Source organism: Xenopus laevis, chromosome 7S, assembly GCF_017654675.1.
Source record: "Xenopus laevis strain J_2021 chromosome 7S, Xenopus_laevis_v10.1, whole genome shotgun sequence".
Lineage (NCBI taxonomy): Eukaryota > Metazoa > Chordata > Amphibia > Anura > Pipidae > Xenopus > Xenopus laevis.
This window is the reverse complement of record NC_054384.1, coordinates 96,602,815-96,622,667: the sequence shown is the minus strand read 5'-3', so window position 1 is coordinate 96,622,667 and position 19,853 is coordinate 96,602,815. Positions and strand designations below refer to the sequence as shown.

The following is a 19,853-nucleotide window of genomic DNA, read 5'->3' as shown; positions in this document are numbered from 1 at the left end:
CTAGAAGCTCTCCCTGTTTGTTTAGGATATAGCTGCCATATTAGCTTGATGTGACATCACTTCCTGCCTGAGTCTTTCCCTGCTCACTCATAGCTCTGGGCTCAGATTACAGCAGGGAGGGGAGAATGTAAAAGGGAGGGGAGAGAGAAGCAAACTGAGCATGCTCAAGCCCTAGTCCTGGAGGTTTATGCTAAAAACAGGAAGCCTAATACAGAAGCCCATGTTTACACCATTGAAGGAAAGAAATACAGGACTCAGAGCAGCATTACTTTGAGGGTTTACTGGTGTATTTATATAGACCTTTCTGATAAACCTTACTTAGTTTTAGCCTTTCCTTCTCCTTTTACTATTGAGCTCCACAGCTGCAATTCACACTAATGGACAAATCGATGTTGCCTATAACACACAATGCACGTAGCTCTTGTGTCTATCGCTTTCTATTGTGGATGAGTGCTCTGTGCCTTACACTGATCTCACCTCTATGATGCAGCCGTTAGAACAAGCACAGGGCAGATGCAAAGCTCCTCATGTACCTTTGCCCATAGTCTCTCTGCCCTGTGTTTGTGGAACTAGTAAGTGGTTTGTGCTGCTTTTGTTCCATTCACAAGCTTGAAAAAAGCTGTTTTATGCTATTTTTACCCCATTTTGTAAATAAACTGTATGCAGGTGTGGAACCTGAATCCAGAATTTTTGGATATGGTGTCTTTCTATAATTTGGATCTCCATACCTTAAGCCTAGTAAAAAATCATTTAAAGATTAAATAAACTCAATAGGATTGTTTTTATTCCAATAAGGATCAATTATATCTTAGTTAGGATTAAATACAATGTACTGTCTTATTATGACAGAAAAAAATGTCATAATTTTTAAAAAAAATTGAATTATTTGATTGAAATTGAGTCTATGAGAGATGGCCATCCTAATGGGTTCCGGGATAATGGATGCCATACCTGTATAATGTAAAATATCAATGCACAGGGGGAAGTATAAGTAAAAAGCTTATCTGTTACAATGAAATGTAACTGGCATGTCCCATTTGTCTTACAGGTCTGAGCAGCTGGTGACTTCAATGTGAATTGTTATAATGGTCCACTCTTTCTCTCTCCCAACCCTTGTACCAGATTGGTAATAGGAACTCTGGTACAGAGGATGGCTGAAAGGAAGCAGTGGAGAATCCGGCTCCTGACCAATGTTTAAAGGCCAGCAGGTGTCTAAACACAAGCCATTCAGTGATGCAAACAAGAACTGGAATCAAGCATGCTTCAAGAACCAGTGTATCAACCCATTACACCCAAAGGGGAAAATTCCCTAAGTGACGCAAATTCGCTAGTGACCGCGTCACACACTTTGCCAGGCGTAAATTCACCAGGACAATGCTATTTCCCTAAAATGCGAAGTTGCGTCCAGAGCACTGAACGCTGGCGAAGTCTCGCTAGCGTTGGCTAATTTGCATATGGCGGGACGTGAAAGTTGAATGTCCGTATATGTTGCAGCAAATACATTACATTACACAAGCCCAGGGAACCTTAATAAAATAAAATTGTGTTGTTATAATGCCCTACACATGAGCCCAGTGTATAGGTTATGTGCCATATGTTTTGGAACTGTAAGGGGGAACCCGGTTACCCAAAAAAAAATTTACGGACTTTTGCAGGCTATTACGCCAGCCTTTTTTGGTAAAAATTTTCAACAAAAAATTGAGGAAGTCCTATGCACTCCATTGCACTTCGCCTGGTCTGAGTCTGGCAAAAGAGGTAACATTCAGTAAAATCCGCATCTTAGTGAATTTGCCAAGTTACATCCGTTTGCCAGAGCGAAAATTCACCTGAAGTTAGAGTGCGAAGCAACGGTAGCGTCTATCTCCTTCGCTAGCGAAGTGACGCCTGCGCCCATTAGGGAATTGGCAAAGTTTTGCCTATGAATAAGTACCAGTGCGTATGAAACGCGTAAGGCGGGACATCAATTCGTCTGTATGCCTATTCTTTTAATCACATGTTAAATAAAGATTAACTTTTTATCTTAAAATAGACTCTTTTTTGGGATATATTTTTTGTATTTGATCAATGAATAGATCAGCCTGATTTTGCCAGCATATGGGTGGGCCATGTTTTGGTGCAGCAGACACATGAAATAACCAATGTGCAATTTCTTGTTTATAACTTAGAAGTGTAGGCTTAGGCTGCTAAATGGCACCAGAGCAGTTGCCCATAGTTATCAATTTTTTTCACTTTCTAAATTGTGCCTGTTTAAAGCTAATTGGTGATTGGTTGTTATTGACAACTTGCACTTTTGGTATATACATAGTTATTGAGTGAGTAAATAAGCTCTTAGTGTAATGTCCAGGTTACACCCCAGTTCCCCACCGTTCTGTGACCCTTGTGCAATATTCACAGTGCTTACAGCACACAGACTTTCTGGTTTTACCTTTATAATGAATGCTGCTGGACTTCACTAAGCAGAATCAAAGGAAATAATTCTAAAGCTGTCAGCTGATACTTCTGTTCGATTAGCTTTCCGTCTGTCAAACATAACATAAATAAAGAGATAGCTTTTTAAAAAATACACATTAGATTTGGCAGTGATTGTGCACCCCCTGCTGGTTGCTAGAACACATGAAACATAAATATTATAAAGCTGATGACTATTCTGCTGAAAGCCTGACTGTGATACTCTAAATAGGTTCATAATAGGGTTGCCACCTGTCTGGTTTTGACCCGAACAGTTCGGTTTTTGTAAGGCCTGTTCGGGTCTGAACTTTCTGTTCGGTTTTATGAAACAATAATCTGTCCAATACATGAAAACATTTAAAAAACTAAGATACTCACCTCAACATTGCTTTGTTACTATCATGTGCCGTTCATTTCTCATTATTACAGATACAAAAAAAAAGCAAATCAATCAAAAATAAGTTTTTTTTTTCTAAATTAGCATTGCTGTATTTCAGAGCTTTCGGGATAACTGATTTCTGTATAAGAGATCTCATACCTGTAATTAAAGGATTGGGCTTACTCATCAAGCAGTATGTAGCTAGAGATAGGGTTGCCATTGCCATCTGTTGAACTGGGCATCAACACTTTAAAAAATTGTGAAAACTGGATAGAAATCAGTAACGTAACTGGAGGGGGGCGGGCCCTGGTGCGGGATGTGCAGCCTCCCGCCCCCCTCCGTACCAGATTATTTTCCCCGAAATCGGCCTCTGCGGCTGGAAATCGGCAGTGCGCAAGCTGCCGGGGGGCCCTGAGGGGGTGCGGGCCCTGGCCCAATTGCACCTCCTGCTCCCCCGGTAGTTCCGCTACTGATAGAAATCCAGCCAGTTGCATCTAAGTGATGCAATAGCTTTGCCCCAGTGTAGGGTTGCCACCTTTTAAAAAAATCTTCACCGGCAGGTGGAGGGGTTAAAGGGCGGGTTGTGACGCTAAAGGGGGCGGGTCGTGATGTGCTATTGGCTGGGTGGGTTGTGATGTCAAAGTGGCGGAGCCAACACACACGTTTGGCAAGAAGCCCAGGGAAAAATGTTCCTTTTGAGCAGGCTGGGGGCAGGCCACGGGCTTTTTTTTAGGTGTATTACATATTTACCAGCAGCTACATTGCCGGTAAATTTGTAAAACCGGCCCCGGCTGGTGTTTTACCGGCTAGGCCGGTAAAATACCGGCCGGGTGGCAACACTGCCCCAGTGTCATAACTCCACCTACACCAGTGTGCCCACCCATGATGTCATCATGCCCGTTCCTACATCACTGCCCCACCCCCAAAGCTATCTGCCCCCCCCCCCCACTATGTTCGGGTTTAGCCATCAGCAAAGGTGGCAACTCTAGTTCGTACATGTATTGATTCCCTCATTTGGGATGTCACCAAACAATTAGTTCTATGCCCCCAATTTGACCACCTGAGTTCAAGGGAAAACTGGGCTATTTTAATTATTTAATCCCTTACAAATTGTAATAAGTGCTAATATTGATATTATACCATGTGACTGGTTACTCCAGGTAACTGCGCTTGTGAACATTAGCACCTATGATAATAAATAAGTAGTAATGCAGCATCTGAGGCAAAAAGTGCTGCTAGGAGGTAAAATTATGATTAGAACGGCAGATGCCTGGGATAATGTTTTACAGCATTTGTTTTGGCATTTTTATTTCACTCTTGTGTAACATTACTGCACTGATTATCCCTACACTGGCGGAGTGCGTGCACCAGAGGGTCACGTGGGGCGTTGTTACGTTGAAGCTCATCCAATTCAAGCTCATCCCTGAACTCGTAAAAAACAACTAATTTTATAACAAACGTTATATTGTCCCTAATATAGGGCTGTACTAACAGCTACCCAACTTCAGTACTTTTATTGTGCCAATTAATAATCGTACTAAGGTAACCCCACAAGCCAGTCGACGCCTCACAAAACCAACAGCTATACACTGCGCATGCGCAATCGCATTTCATTCTGCGCGTCCTCGAATGGCACGGTAATGTCTCCACGGTCTCCAAAGCCGATTGGTTCACCAAACAGAGGCTTGGAACACGCAGTTAATCTTTTCAGGATACAGTATCCCATTGCGACGTTTCTCCCAAAGAAACCCGCAATGCTCTTTGATAAAGTCTAAATATATCATCCCTCAATGTATACGATACAGTTTTTGTAATATTTCTCTTTAAATAAATTTCATTCTGCGCGTCCTCGAATGGCACGGTGATGTCTCCACGGCCGATTGGTTCGCCAAACAGAGGCTTGGAACACACAGTTAATCGTTTCAGAATATAGTATCCCATTGCGACGTTTCTCCCAAAGAAACCGGCAATGCTCTTTTACAAAGTCTGAATATATCATCCCTCAAAGTATACGATACAGTTTCTTTAATATTTCTCTTTAAATAAGTTAACAGTAGCGCAAACCTAAATTGTGCCACCCCTGTGGGTAAGACGTGATGGTACATCCGGGGCATGCGCAGTCTCTCACTTGGAGAAAGACCGGCCCTCTCCTCTCTGTCATGGCTGCCGGTTGTTTAGGAGGGCAAAGGGCTTGTCCCTTATCGAGTATTGTGACCGGTAACTGCTGGGTTTGGCTTATTGCGCTGCCTTTCTTAGTGGCCACTGCTCAGGGCTCTGTGTGCAGGCTCAAGGTGAGTGGGGCTGCGGGAACGGGCAGGGATGAGCTGGGGCAGATGGTCTGAACTCGATGTCTCGGTTTATTATAGACACACAGGGGCACTTTTATAAACACAAGGCCTATTTGCACCAGATCACTATCCCCATGACAATTAGTTACATTATTGTGTGGCTAGGACAGGAAGGGGGCCATACATGATGAGATCCGCTCGTTTGGTGACTGCCAATAACACGGCGATATTGGGTTAATCCGAACATTCTATCCTAGGGCAGAATGAAGAGCATGGCCTCCCAAGAGATGAGGACTGCAACTTGCTGATGAGGTCCTCAATCTCCAGAAAAATCAAACCTCCCCGAGCGATATCTTTTTCCAGGTATTGATCGGGGAGACCTGTCGGAAGCCCCCATATACTGGCACAGTTATCTGCAGCTTCTGGCTACGTGGCCATAGATGTTACAATTGCGATCTTTCCTGGGAAAGGTCTTTCTGCAAACATTGTTAGAGAATTCAACCCTAAACTTAAAAATCCCCTACACTACATAGGCCCCTGGACAAATGCCCCATACGTTTTAATTACCCCTCGGTGCAGATTCAGGCATCGGAGTTCGCGGGTGCCATCTTCAGCTGCTTCGGTTATCTTCGTAATGAGACCGGTGCTTTCAGCAATTTCCGTGAATTTCGTCGCATGCGCAGTTGTCACAAAACAGAAAATTGCTCCAACTGCAAATGCGCCAACACGCTGGTCTCGTTCTGAAGTTTTCCGAAGAGAAGAAGATGGCGCCCCTGAACTCCGATGCCTGAATCTGCACCGAGGGATAAGTAAAACGTTAGGGGCATTTTCCTAGGGTAACACTTAGGCTGGAGGGAGGCATATGTAGGGTTTTTTTAAGTTTAGGGTTTTTTAAGTTTAGGGTTGAGTTCTCCTTTTAAGGTGGCCATACATGTAGAAATCCGCTCGTTTGCCGATTTCGCCAAACAAGCGGATCTCTCCTCAATGTGCCCACATTGAGGTGGGCTGTATAAGGGCCTGATCCGATCGTGGGTCCTAGGGCCCAACTATCGGATCATAATGTAGCCAACATGGGCGGTCGGATCACTCAACATGGATTGTATAACATATGTATTACTAAGTGTTTCTAACCAATTGAGCCGATAGACAAGGCTCTAATTAAAGGGTTACTGTCATGGGGAAAAAAAATTTTTTTCAAAATGAATGCTCCAGCAGAATTCTGCACTGAAATCCATTTCTTAAAAGAGCAAACAGATTTTTTTATATTCAATTTTGAAATCTGACATGGGGCTAGACATATTATCAATTTCCCAGCTGCCCCAAGTCATGTGACTTGTGCTCTGATAAACTTCAATCACTCTTTACTGCTGTACTGCAAGTTGGAGTGATATCACCTCCCTCCCTTTCCTCCCCAGCAGCCAAACAAAAGAACAATGGGAAGGTAACCAGATGGCAGCTCCCTAACACAAGATAACAGCTGCCTGGTAGATCTAAGAACAACACTCAATTGTAAAAACCCATGTCCCACTGAGACACATTCAGTTACATTGAGAAGGAAAAACAGCAGCCTGCCAGAAAGCATTTCTCTCCTAAAGTGCAGGCACAAGTCACATGACCAGGGGCAGCTGGGAAATTGACAAAATGTCTAGCCCCATGTCAGATTTCAAAATTGAATATAAAAAAATCTGTTTGCTCTTTTGAGAAATGGATTTCAGTGCAAAATTCTGCTGGAGTAGCACTATTAACTGATGCGTTTTGAAAAAAACATGTTTTCTGATGACGGGATCCCTTTAATGATATATACAACAAATGTGTTGAATTGTGATTTGGTTTTAATTTTGGGAGGGCCTATAAGAGATGGTATTAAAGTATCAGAAAGATAGACGTTTCAGAAATTGCCTATGACTAAGTGCTAGGTAAGCATGAAACGCGTTAGGCTCCATGTGGGAAGTTTTTGATATTTTAAAATGATTTAATAAAACTTTACTTTTTATCTTATAAGCATGCATGTGGGATTTTTTTGGAAGCAACAAACGGTCGGATCACGGGACCTCATCAACAAATAGGTGCGGCCGCGATCAGACGGGATTTTTAATCCTGCTCAATTGACATCTGGCCAACTTTCAGCCAGAAAACGATTGGGAAAGCCAATAACACAGGCCGATAAGCTGCCATTAAGTCTGTCTGCATCCTTTTTTTTCGGCTCGTGTATGGCCAGCTATAGTTTCAATACCCACGTGTAGAGCTGAATCATCAGATATACAGAGAGAAACAATAGAATTCTACCTGTATCTGACAATTCAGCACTAACAATGGCCGATGATCAGGTGCCTTCAAATTTTCTGGCCATCCCAATCGACGAGTCGGCCGATATCCAAGTCTTCTGCCTATATCGGTTGGTTCCTCTCCAACCATACAGGCACTGAATATCGTACGAAAATTAGTTTCATATGATATTATTGGTGTGTCTATGGCCACCTTTACTCTGGGTAGCAGGAAGTACAAAGGATGTTTTATATTCTGCAATAGATATTAAGTATACGCATCAGGGTTACACTATGTACTGCAGGATACATAAAGGATAGATAGATATAGATAGATAGATAGATAGATATAGATACATACACACTAGTATACCCCCATATCAAAGGATAATGAACTAATCACACACACTGTGAATAGTTCACTATCCTTTGATATGGGAGTATGTTGGTGTTTATTTACACATTACTTACACATTATTTGACAAATATCTTGTGTGCACATGCCAGGCTGCCCCTGTACCTCGTTCATAACAGAAAATAGGAATCCTCGACTAATTCTGTTTAAAGCTGATGATGATGATAATAAGAATTTATTGAGCATCAGTCTGTAAATATGTATTGTTTTGTGTTATTCAGACAGGAGATGGAAGAGAGTCAGAAAGCTGTGGAACCAACCTTGAACTTGAGCATTCCTTTGAACTGGGTAAGTGGATGTCGATCTGGGTGCCCAGTTTAGTTGCCTTAGAAATTCCTGGTTCTTCTACAATCCATCTTAATTATGTGTAAAAATGTGCAAGAATATTTTTTCTGTGATTAATCCAGATTGCTGCATGTAAAGTTTTTCTTCATGATGTGATTGCCGTTCGTCTGTATTGCAGTTGACAGTAAATATGTAATAACCTTGTAAATATGTAATATGCCGTCTACCCATCCATTGCATCATATATCCACCACCTTGCATTATTACCACACCCATTTACATTACAGCCCCCAGATTATTTCCCTTCCCCCAACCATAACCCCACTGGTCTTTAAGAACATTTTGGTAAAGTGGTAACCCTACCCACGGGTCAATGAAGTGTCCCATCTGACATAGAAAATGCTTGGTGATCAGGCTGCCGTTGTGAGAGGAATAGGGTAGTCCGCCAGTAAAAGAGAAGGAAGCTATAGTATTATATGATATAAAATATTCTTACTTAGAGGAAAAGTATACCCCCCTTGAACAATGTAGGTCTCTATAAAATGATAAAACCGCTCATATGTAAAACTGCTTCATGTAAATAAACCCTACATTTTTAGTAGTATGTGCCATTGGGTAATCCTAAATAGAAAATTGCCATTTTAAAAAATAAGGGCTGCCCCCTGGGATCCTAGGATTTATAGTGCACACAAACAAACCAAACATGAGGTCACATGAGCCAATTAGACATAGTTCTGTCTTTTGCTTCCACGCTTCTTCCTGTTACAATTAGAGCTGCAGTATTTCTGGTCAGGTGATCTCTGAGGCAGCATAGAGACCATCACGACATGGTGGTTAAAGGCAAGAGATGTAAAAGGGCAATATTTACTTAAATAAATAAATAAATAAATATAAATATAAATATATATATATATATATATATATATATATATATATATATATATATATATATATATATATATATATATATATATATATACATACACCAGTTTGGTAAGATTCTTTAATATGCCACTTAATAGGATGTAAACTATCTGTTGCTTAAATATTCATTTTGGGGGTAAAGTTTTTCTTTAATGGAAGCAATGAGAGAGATTTCACCAGCAGCCTGTAAGTAAGACAGCTCTATATAACTGCTGGTAGAATTTTGGGATCTATATCATACTAACAGTGTTTTGGATGTCATTACTTTATGCTCAACCTGCCAAGAAGTTCAAGTCCCTGTATCTAGGTTTGGTCTTCTTATACTGTAGGTCACACATTAGAAATTATTTATGTAACCAGAAGCCCGCCAGATGTCAAAGTACAGATTACTGCAGGACATCTGGATGATTTCTAACTGCCCATGGCTAATATAGTGTCATCACCTTCCTTTTGGTTTTAGTTGAGAGAACCAATGCTAACATTAATATGAATAATTTGCATAAGTGTCATTGTTCATATTCTCATACAGATGATAGCATCCATTTCACAAAGAGGGGATCTTTGTTCTGGAGTGGGACAGCGGAGCAAAGCATATCCATTCTGCAGAAGCAACTCACAGAAGATGAGAGAAACAAATTACGGGTGAGTAGACTTAAAGGAGAAATCAACCCTTTAGGAAAAAAACCCGTACCCTCCACCCCACGGAGACCCCCAGCCTAACTTCCCCCCAGGGAAATGCCCATAACTTTTTACTTACCCCTCGGTGCAGATTCTGGAGGCAGTTTGGGGAGATTAGTCGCCCCGAAGAAGAGGAGATTTGTCGCCAGGCGACTAATCTCCCCAAATCTGAGCGTGTGTCTCTGCCCTTAAGGTATAAAGATCTAAATTACAGAAAGATCTGTTATCAGGAAAACCCCAGGCCCGAGCATTCTGGATAACAGGTCCCATACCTGTATTAAAATGCAATGACTATGCTAAGACATTTCTTACATTTTTTCTAATTTTATAGGATATTGCAAATCTGAATGGGCTTTATCGAATTAGGATCCCAAGAAAACTGGGTATTACAGAAGAAGCCAATGAATATGTCACATCTTTTGTCCGAGCAGTAAGTTGTCTAATGTGTTGCATTCCAAATGTGTGCTGTACAGATGGTGGGTAAGTCAGTCACTTGGCTAAAAAGCAGTTGGAGGATACTGAGAGATGATTTCTGTGGGCTTGATATATATATATATATCCTGGTGTGCTTCAGCTTTTTTGTCATATATATATATATATATAATTCAGTAAGCAGGACCCGCACTCGTTCAAATTCAGTGAAATAAAAGTGTCTTTATTCACAGGTTCATTTTCCAACGTTTCGGTCCTCACTGGGACCTTTTTCAAGGAAAAATCCTTGAAATCCTTGAAAAAGGTCCCAGTGAGGACCGAAACGTTGGAAAATGAACCTGTGAATAAAGACACTTTTATTTCACTGAATTTGAACGAGTGCGGGTCCTGCTTACTGAATTGTATTACACTTTGACCAACGCACCAACATCGATTGAAACAGATCCGGAAGGAGTGCGTCCACTGAACCGACAGTATATATATATATATATATATATATATATATATATATATATATATATATATATATATATATATATATATATATATATATATATTTGTGCTAGGTTTAATGCAATGGTACAGTAAAAGGAAAGGAACCAAAGTGACCAAGTGACCTTCTTTTCTTTTTCTTTGCAGTGTTCCATGGTTGAGTCCCATCTCTCTGACGAAATCACTGTTCACACAGATCTTTCCGGAAATGTCATTGGTGTCTCCATAGTGACTTTCCCTGGATCCTGCAATGGTGCAGAGGTGGAAGATGTGGATTTGGAAATGTTTAACACTACTGTCCACATGCAGCAGCCAATCCCTGCAGCAGTGTGAGTGTAATGTTCTAGTTCACATTTCTGTTTCTAAATACAGGTATGGGGCCTGTTATCCAGAATGTTCAGCACCTGGCGTTTTCTGGATAACCGATCTTTCTGTAGTTCGGATCTTCATACCTTGAGTCTATTAGAAAATCATTAAATAAACCCAATAGGCTGGGTTTTGCTTCCAATAAAGGTTAATTATATATTAGTTTGGAACAAGTAAAAACTACTGTTTTATTATTACAGAGCTAAAGGAAATCATTTTTAGAAATTTAGATTATTTGGATAAAATGGAGTCTATAGGAGACAGCCTTTCTGTAATTTAGAGCTTTCTGGATAACGGGTTTCCAGATAACAGACCCCATATCCTGTCCTATATGTCCTGTTGTCTTTTTATGGTCATTAACTTCAGGCACACTTACAATAGACTTTTTTATATTTTACAATGGGGGGGGCGATATTATTCCTTTGTATGGGCATATCACCCTTGCTTCTTTGTTCGGTGAGTTAAAGTGTATACAGTTGTGCTCATAAGTTTACATAACCTGGCAGAATTTATGATTTCTTAAAGGAGAAGGAAAGGTTAAAACGAAGTAATCTTTATCAGAAAGGTCCATCTAAATATACCAGTAAACCCCCAAAGTAATGCTGCTCTGAGTCCCCTGTCAAAAGAAACACTGCATTTCTTTGCTTCTATTGTGTACTCATGGGCTTCTGTATCAGACTTCCTGCCTTCAGCTTAAACCTCATTGCCCTGGGCAAGAGCATGCTCAGTTTGCTCCTCTTCCCCCCCCCTTCTCTGCTGTAATCTGAAACAGAGCAGGGAGAGACTCAGGCAGGAAGTGATGTCACACCAAGCTAATACTGCAGCTGCTATCCTAAACAAACAGTTTCTAGAGCATTCTACAGAATAAATATAGCATTCTAGCTGGCACTATTGCAGCTAATCTAATCGACGTTTCCTCCTGAGACAACTGCGGGCGAATTCGGAAAACAAAACGTTCAGAGTCCCATCCCGCCAATGATTTACATTCTAGCTGGCGGGAAGGCAGTTCTCCTGAAATAGCAGCTTGTGTCTCTTCTAACTCCAGCTGCAGGGACAAAGATCATGGAGCCAGATTTAAACAGATAAACTGGGATTCTGTTTGGAGAATTATTTTGCTGTAGCCACTTGTTCTGCAGAGTTGGAGAAAGTTTGTATTAAACCATACAAAAATTATAAAATCCACCTTAGATTACTGGACAACACACGCTAGATCGGCTTCTGGCAGATATTATTTGACTTGTGATGTTTTGATAATTTCTGATGATCCCTAAGTAGCCCAGACCACACTGAGCATGTGCACCGTCTTGGTCTTGCAAATATGTTTAACAAAGTTACAAGATGGTGACCCCTTGCGGCCAACTTTGAAAGCATAAATTATTTGTTTGATTAGGCTTGTGGTGCAGTAAGTTTATGTTTAGTATACAAAAATATATATACAACTGTATATATAATTTTTTTTTTAACTTTTAGACCTGAAACCGCCGCATTTATTGAACGCCTAGAGATGGAACAAGCCCAAAAAGCAAAGAATCCCCAGGAGCAGAAGTCATTCTTTGCTAAATATGTAAGTTTAAGGTTTGGATTTCAACTGCAGAAACAAGTGTTTTCCTACTAATGATATTGATATGCTTTCCTCATACAGGACTAAACTTGTTGTAGGATAAAATTTTTGAAAATGCAAACAATGATGAAAGCAAATTGAGAGAACCTCCTTTTAGCCACCATATAAACAGGGCTTTTTATGACTGCCTGTTTTATCTTTCCCTCCTCACAGTGGCATATTATTCTGGGAGGGGCAATGTTGCTAATGTTAACCAATTCGGCGAAGGTTCCGAGGGAGCCAGGACAGCAGGCCTGAGGATTTAAAGTAATGCTCCTCACCTCCACTCTCTATACTCTTAATCTTCTATTCCTTTACACCTTTCTTTTTTCTAAGCCCTGAGACATAGAGGCCCATTTATCAAAGGTCGAATTTAGAATTCATGGGAATTTTTTTTTTTTTAACTCGAATATACTCACCGTTCGATTTGGAGGTTATTTAAAGGCCTAGTAACATTAAAAAAAAATAGTTGGTATACAAAGAAAAATAAACACCAAGACAAACTTAACTTTTAAGTTGCAAAGCCTTCATTAAGAACTGAAACTCCACTTCCCCTCCTCTTCAGAAAAGGCGACAGGGCGACCATCCATCCAGAGAGAAGAGGATGGAGCGTGTCGGGGCCGCTGCTCTACTACAAATAATCCTCACAGCATTGGCGGGAACAGCTATACATGGAAAGTGTATTTTCTATGCCAGATATGATGGCCAATGCTGCGCTGTTTGCCACTATATCACTTCATGCTGTCTTTTGTGTAAATGCTTTAAGGCTCCAATACTAACACGAACACCCCCCTCTGGCACATAGGGACAGGTGCCATCTCTTCAATGCCCCAGCCCCACTCTTCAATGCAGAATCGCTCAGTTCCATTGCTCTCTTTTCCTGTAGTAGGGTTTTTTTTGTAGTGGGGTTCATGCTGGCTGTACGGGTCCCCTGGGGAAGGGGAGAGGTGGTAGCCCCCCTTAGCGTTCAGGCTGCTTAGGCTGTTGGCCGTTAGCGCTGCAACTTCGCCAACTGGAACTGAGCGAGTCTGCTACTTCATAACGTAAAGGTCGGGTCTGGGTACCGTATAAAATTGTTCCTTGCGTTTGAGTTGCTCTGTACCTAGCATCTCAGTGGAACTGAGTGAGTCTGCATTGAAGAGTGGGGCTGGGGAGCTCTGTGGAATTGGGGGGTTGCCTGAGCGCGCGACACCTGACTTGTCACGCAAACACCCCCCCCCCCCCGGCGCGTTTGTATGGGAGCTTCTGAGCTGGTATTGAGATCTGCCATCCCACCCGCGTCTCCAGCTTGACTGACTGACACCCACGCGATTCTCCCGTGCGCTTCTGTAATGGCGCCTGTCCCTATGTGCCAGAGGGGGTGTTAGTAATGGAGCCTTTGGGGATTTATACACAAAAGACAGCACGTAGCGATATAGTGGCAAAGAGCGCAGCTTTGGCCATCATATCTGGCATAGAAAATACACTTTCCATGTATCGCTGTTACCGCCAATGCTGTGAGGATTATTTAAAGTAGAGCAGCGGCCCCGTCACGCTCCATCCTCTTCTCTCTTCAATGCAGCATCCAGCCAGGGAGGTAAAATCGAGCCCTGCAGGATGGATGGTCGCCCTGTCGCCTTTTCTGAAAAGGAGGGGAAGTGGAGTTTCAGTAAGTTATTCCTTAATAAAGGCTTTGCAATTTAAAAGTTTAATTTGTCTTGGTGTTTATTTTTCATTGTATACTAACGAATTGTTTAAAAAAAATGTTTTTGATGTTACTGGTCCTTTAAGAAAATATTTTGAATGTCAAATATTTCCGACCCAAAAATTCGAATAGTATTTCAGTCGTATTTTTATTCTCCCAAAAAAAACTTAAATGTCAGGAAGGCTATTAACAACTCTAAATGGCTCAACGGACCTCTGCCATTGACTTGTACATGAACTCTACAGGTTTTAGGTGGCGAATATTTTAATTAGGACTGTTTCCGTGGTGGGATTAAAATTCGAATGTGTGAATTTCGACACCAAAAACAATTTGAAAATTTGGTTTTGAATTTACTAGTCGACCCTTTATAAATCTGCCCCTTAATCTCAAGTAGTACATTTAGCAGGTTACTTACTAAAATCCAAATTTTTCTCTATTATTTTTATTAAAACAGATTCGACCAAACGCGCATCCACAATTTTACCTTATATATCAATAAATTAACTCAAAAGAATATGGTGCTGGAAAAGACACCATAAAAATCAGAATTGTACTATTTTTTTCAGATTTGACTCCTGAAAACCATGAACTATTTGGATTATCGTATGAAACCCAGCGCAGATCATGATATCTACTGTTACTACTTAACCTGTTAGTGCCAGAACTGCCCAGTATCAGTCCACCCTCCGCAGATGTAGCAAGCTCAGAGAGAGGATGAATTTAGTGGGGGGTAACGAAGGGGAATAAATAACAGGGTTTAGAAGAGTGGGGAAGGAACAAGTGGGAGGCAGGTAGAAGGGTATGGATTGGGGGAGAGAATAGAGGAAATTACACAAATTTTGAGGTATGTGATCCGTTATCTGGAAACCTGTTATCCAGAAAGGCCGTCTCTCATAGACTCAATTTTATCCAAATAAACCACATTTTTTAAAATGATTTCCTTTTTCTCTGTAATAATAAAACAGTAACTCGTACTTGATCCAAACTAAGATATAATTAATCTTTATTGGAGGAAAAATTGGCCTATTGGGTTTATTTAATGTTTACATGATTTTTTTTTTAGTAAACTTATGGGGTTATTTATCAAAGTCTGAATTTATCTGAATATTGTTTGCTACAAACTCCGATTAAAACCGCTCTGGTTTTTTACGCTCATTTTATTATTACATATTCTGGAAAACTTGTGTGCGGAGAAAAATCAGATTTTCACGATTTTTCCGGAATTTTCACTGAAAACTTTTGGGGTATTGCACGAAACCCAGCGCACATCAAATAAAATTACCGGGACTTCTCCCATTGACTTATATGCAGCCTCGACAGGTCTGAGATGCCGGATTATTAGAGTCGGACTTCTCCAATCTCTGGGTTTAATAAAGTCAGATATTTTTTTTTTAAAGTCAGATTTTATATAAAAAAAAATCACAATTTTTGTGATTTTCAGAGTTTAGTAAATAACCCCCTAAATATATGAAGATCCAAGATCAGTTTTCTGGAAACCCCCAGGTCCCGAGCATTCTGGATAACCGGTCCCATACCTGTACTGCTATTGGCACAGACTACTAAGACTTTTTACAGGTACCAAACTGTTTCGTGGCCGGCCTTTTTTTTCTTCCATTTTGTTAGCTAATGACACCACTTACATTGGCACCTCAGAATGGATACTGGGTAGCCTGAAGTCTGTTGCTGATGTGCCCATGCTTGCAAGGAGCAGAAGGCAGATATTTTTAGTGAGTTGGCTAAGAAGCTTGAATATTTTTTTTTTATATATCTCTATCTCTCTATCGCTCTCTCTCTCTATCGCTCTCCCTCTCTCTCTATCGCTCTCTCTATTGCTCTCTCTCTCTATCGCTCTTTGTCTCTATCGCTCTCTCTATATCTCTCGATATTAGCTGCAGCTGTATGTTGTTTCATTTTTTTTAGGATGATTCTACCTGCTGGACCTTAATTTAACAAACACCTCAGCAATTGTATTTTCCACATTCAATTTGCAATTCACTTAATTCAATTTCTGTGTCTTTACATGAGCAGAACATCATTGCTGTAAAGAGACAATTAGTACTAACAATCGTTTCCAATTTGCAGTGGATGTACATCATTCCCGTCGTGTTGTTCTTAATGATGTCTGGAGCGTCTGATGCTGGCAACCAAGGAGGCAATGGCGGAGGAGGAGGCGGTGGGGGAGGAAGGTGATCGCATTGGATGGATTCCTGATGTTCCCTTTTATAATACACTGGCAAGCTTTGTGACAGCTGGCTATTACCAGTGCATGTGGACTGCATCACCCTGCTACATGCAGCCCAGCATTCCTTTTCCCATCATCAACAAGAAGATTCAGTTTAAAGGGATACTGTCATGGGAAATAATGTTTTTTTTTCAAAATGCATCAGTTAATAGTGCTGCTCCAGCAGAATTCTGCACAGAAATCCATTTCTCAAAAGAGCAAACCGATTTTTTTTATATTCAATTTTAAAGTATGACCAGGCTAGACATATTGTCAGTTTCCCAGCTGCCCCCAGTCATGTGACTTGTGCGCTGATAAACTTCAGTCATTCTTTACTTCTGTACTGCAAATGACTGAAGTTTACGGAAGCCTAACAACAGAACAGTGGGAAGGTAACCAGATAGTAGCTCCCTAACACAAGATAACAGCTGCCTGGTAGATCTAAGAACAACACTCAATAGTAAAATCCAGGTCCCACTGAGACACATTCAGTTACATTGAGTAGGAGAAACAACAACCTGCCAGAAAGCAGTTCCATCCTAAAGTGCTGGCTCTTTCTGAAAGCACATGACCAGGCAAAATAACCTGAGATGGAGCCTACACACCAATATTACAACTAAAAAAAATACACTTGCTGGTTCAGGAATGACATTTTATATTGTAGAGTGAATTATTTGCAGTTTAGAAATAAAAACGACATCATAAAAACCATGACAGAATCCCTTTAAATGGATACTAAACCTAAAATGCAACTTTCTTTATATGAAAGTGCTCCTAGAAGTAGTGACAAATATATATATATATAGTGTTTCTCTTCTGAGAAGTGTTTCCTGCTCAAGGCAAGTTTACTTTGCTCTTTTGATGTCAGAGAATATATATTTGTGAATGAAATGAGGTGCATTTTCATATAGGTTTAACTTGGATTTTAGTTTTAATGACGCTTTAATTTATTAAAATCTTTGGAATTATTTTGTGTGTATTGTTGGATTTCTCAAATAATCGGCTAATGAAGCTAATGAAGCATTGCTGAGTGTGACCGACTGATAACGATGAAACCATCACAGGAAGAATGATTGTTGTCCAATGGTAGTAAACCAATTGGTTGAACATTTTTTTTTCTATAATGTTGCAAAATCTAAAATCCCAGGTTCTTGTTGAATTCTGTAAGCAAAACAGAGTGTTCTGATTAGTAAAAGCAAACTGGGAGTTTACTTCTACATATTAATTGATACTGAGTTTAACAATGTAGGTTGGACATTCCTGACTTTAACTGGAGCATTAACATTTCTTTTTGTGATTTTTATTGTAATTTTTAGGCTGATTTTCACTGTCATAAAATAGTTCATAGAAGAAATTCTTCCCTGCAACAACGTCTTTCCCTTACTTTTTAGCCTTTACTGCATATAATCCTGTGCCTTTCTTCCAATGTCTTTGTCATCTTGTAGATTAGAAGTAATGGCAGGCTGCTGAAGAAATACTTGGTCATTAAAGGAACAGTAACACCGAAATGAAAGTGTTTTAAAGTCATGAAAATATAATGTAGTGTTGCCCTGCACTGGTAAAATTGATGTTTGCTTCAGAAACACTACTATAGTTCATATAAATAAGCTGATGTGTAGCAATGGTAAAAATTAAAAAAGTCTTTATGGCACAGGTTAAATAAATGTTCTACAGAGCTTATCTGCTGTGTAACCTGAGCCTTTTCTCCTTTGAATGGCTGCCCCCATTGCTACACAGCAGCTTATTTATTTAAACAATAGTAGTGTTTCTGAAGCAAACACACCAGTTTTACCAGTGCAGGGCAACACTGCATTATATTTTATTACTTTAAAACTTTCATTTTTTGATGTTACTGTTCCTTTAATGCTTCCCCTATGGGGTGCTCCCTATAGTTTAGTTTGGGTCTCTTTGATCGGCTCGATCACCTCACTTTGCGTAACATGCTGCACACCAAAGAAAACTGGAAAAAAATAGAATCTACATCACCTGCTCAATTGTTGGTCAGCACCATTGATGCTTGTAAATAAAGGGTTAATACAGTGAAATCTCCTCTTATAATACATCATAGTACAAGGAGTCCTCGACTTACAAACTCCTGACTTACAACTCACACTTACATATAGAGGCTATTACAGTAACATACTATGGTTTGCTTGGCCTTTATTGGCATTTAGCTTTAAAGGAGAAGTAAACCCCCTAGACGCAAAAATCCCTCCCCCTGGCCTACCTGTCCCCCCGGGCAAATGCCCCTAACTTGCTACTCACCCCTCTGTGCAGGTCCTGTTCACAGAGTTCACAGGAGCCGTCTTCTTCCTGCTTTGACCGGCGTTTTTTGGCATATGCGCAGTAGGAGCGAAGTTTTCCGATTTCACTTTGTGACTTTCGGCGCATGCGCAGTAGATCCGTACCGGTAAATGCTCCTGCGCATGCGCCAGAAGATGCCGATTAATCCAGGAAGAAGACCGCTCGGGAGAAGATGGCGTCTGTAACATGTTGCTCTTCAACCCCTTGGATGTTGCTCTCAGTGGTCTCAAAGCAGGAGCTTATTTTTGAATTCCAGCCTTGGAGACACGTTTTGGTTGTATAAAAACCAGGTGCACTGCTAAACAGAGTCTCAATGTAGGTTGATAATCCACATAGAGGCTACTAAAAGGCCAATCACAGCCCTTATTTGGGACCTAGGAACATTTTTCATGCTTGTGTTGCTCCCCAACTCCTTTTTACTTCTGAATGTTGCTCACGGGTTCTAAAGGTTAGGGATCCCTGTTCTAGATTCTAGACTAATTGTTGCGTATTAACGTAATTCTAATCTGGGTGCCCCAAGAGCAAATAAAGTAGTGTTGAATTTTTTTAAGGACACGGTCCAGCACTGACGTAATTGACGCAGTGGCTTTGTTTGGTCGTGGGAAGTATGGCACACTAAGGTTGTGTTTGGTTTTTAACTAATAAGTTATTAAAAGCTGTGTTTTAAACTATGGTGGAGGGGTCGAGTGTTAAGCTATCACCCGTACCTTTGATAGCGGTCTGAACTGGGTTGCTGGGAGTTGTAGGGTGAGTGTTCAGGCTATCTGGACGCTTGACTCTCACTTCAGTTGTTTTGGTGATTAAAGAGTATCTGAAGTCAAATATGAAAATGCTTAAAGTGCCTTTGTGTAATTTACTTTTAAAATACTTTTGTATTAGCAATGTCATACTGCATATACAGCCTTTTGGCTCAGCAGAGCTCTTGCAGGTTAGATAAGAGAGCAGAACATAAATGTTTCGCTATTCTGTACCTCCTGGATCAGCCATTAGCAATCTACCTGGTTAGCGCCGTCATCTGAGTTCTGGAAACTGCCATATTGCCACTAGCACTCTGCTTTACAGGCACCTGTATG

At 40.6% G+C, this 19,853-nt stretch overlaps 1 protein-coding gene across 4 annotated transcripts; it reads left to right on the top strand.

Annotated features, from left to right (window-relative positions):
* Positions 1 to 4,885: 4,885 nt before the first annotated feature.
* On the top strand, positions 4,886 to 17,444 carry emc10.S (ER membrane protein complex subunit 10 S homeolog). Of its 4 annotated transcripts, none has more exons than XM_018228144.2 (8): positions 4,886 to 5,118; positions 8,016 to 8,082; positions 9,533 to 9,645; positions 10,013 to 10,111; positions 10,753 to 10,934; positions 12,442 to 12,535; positions 12,746 to 12,838; positions 16,338 to 16,714. In XM_018228144.2, exons 1-7 carry the CDS (start codon positions 4,924 to 4,926, stop codon positions 12,827 to 12,829), a joined length of 834 nt encoding a protein of 277 aa, XP_018083633.1. In that variant the 5' UTR covers positions 4,886 to 4,923; the 3' UTR covers positions 12,830 to 12,838; positions 16,338 to 16,714. The 4 variants fall into 4 exon arrangements, with proteins under 4 accessions (XP_018083633.1, XP_041427529.1, XP_041427530.1 ...); XM_041571595.1 differs by lacking the exon at positions 16,338 to 16,714 and adding an exon at positions 14,822 to 15,188; XM_041571596.1 differs by lacking the exons at positions 12,746 to 12,838; positions 16,338 to 16,714 and adding an exon at positions 14,822 to 15,188 and having other exon boundaries at positions 4,894 to 5,118.
* Positions 17,445 to 19,853: the final 2,409 nt, after the last annotated feature.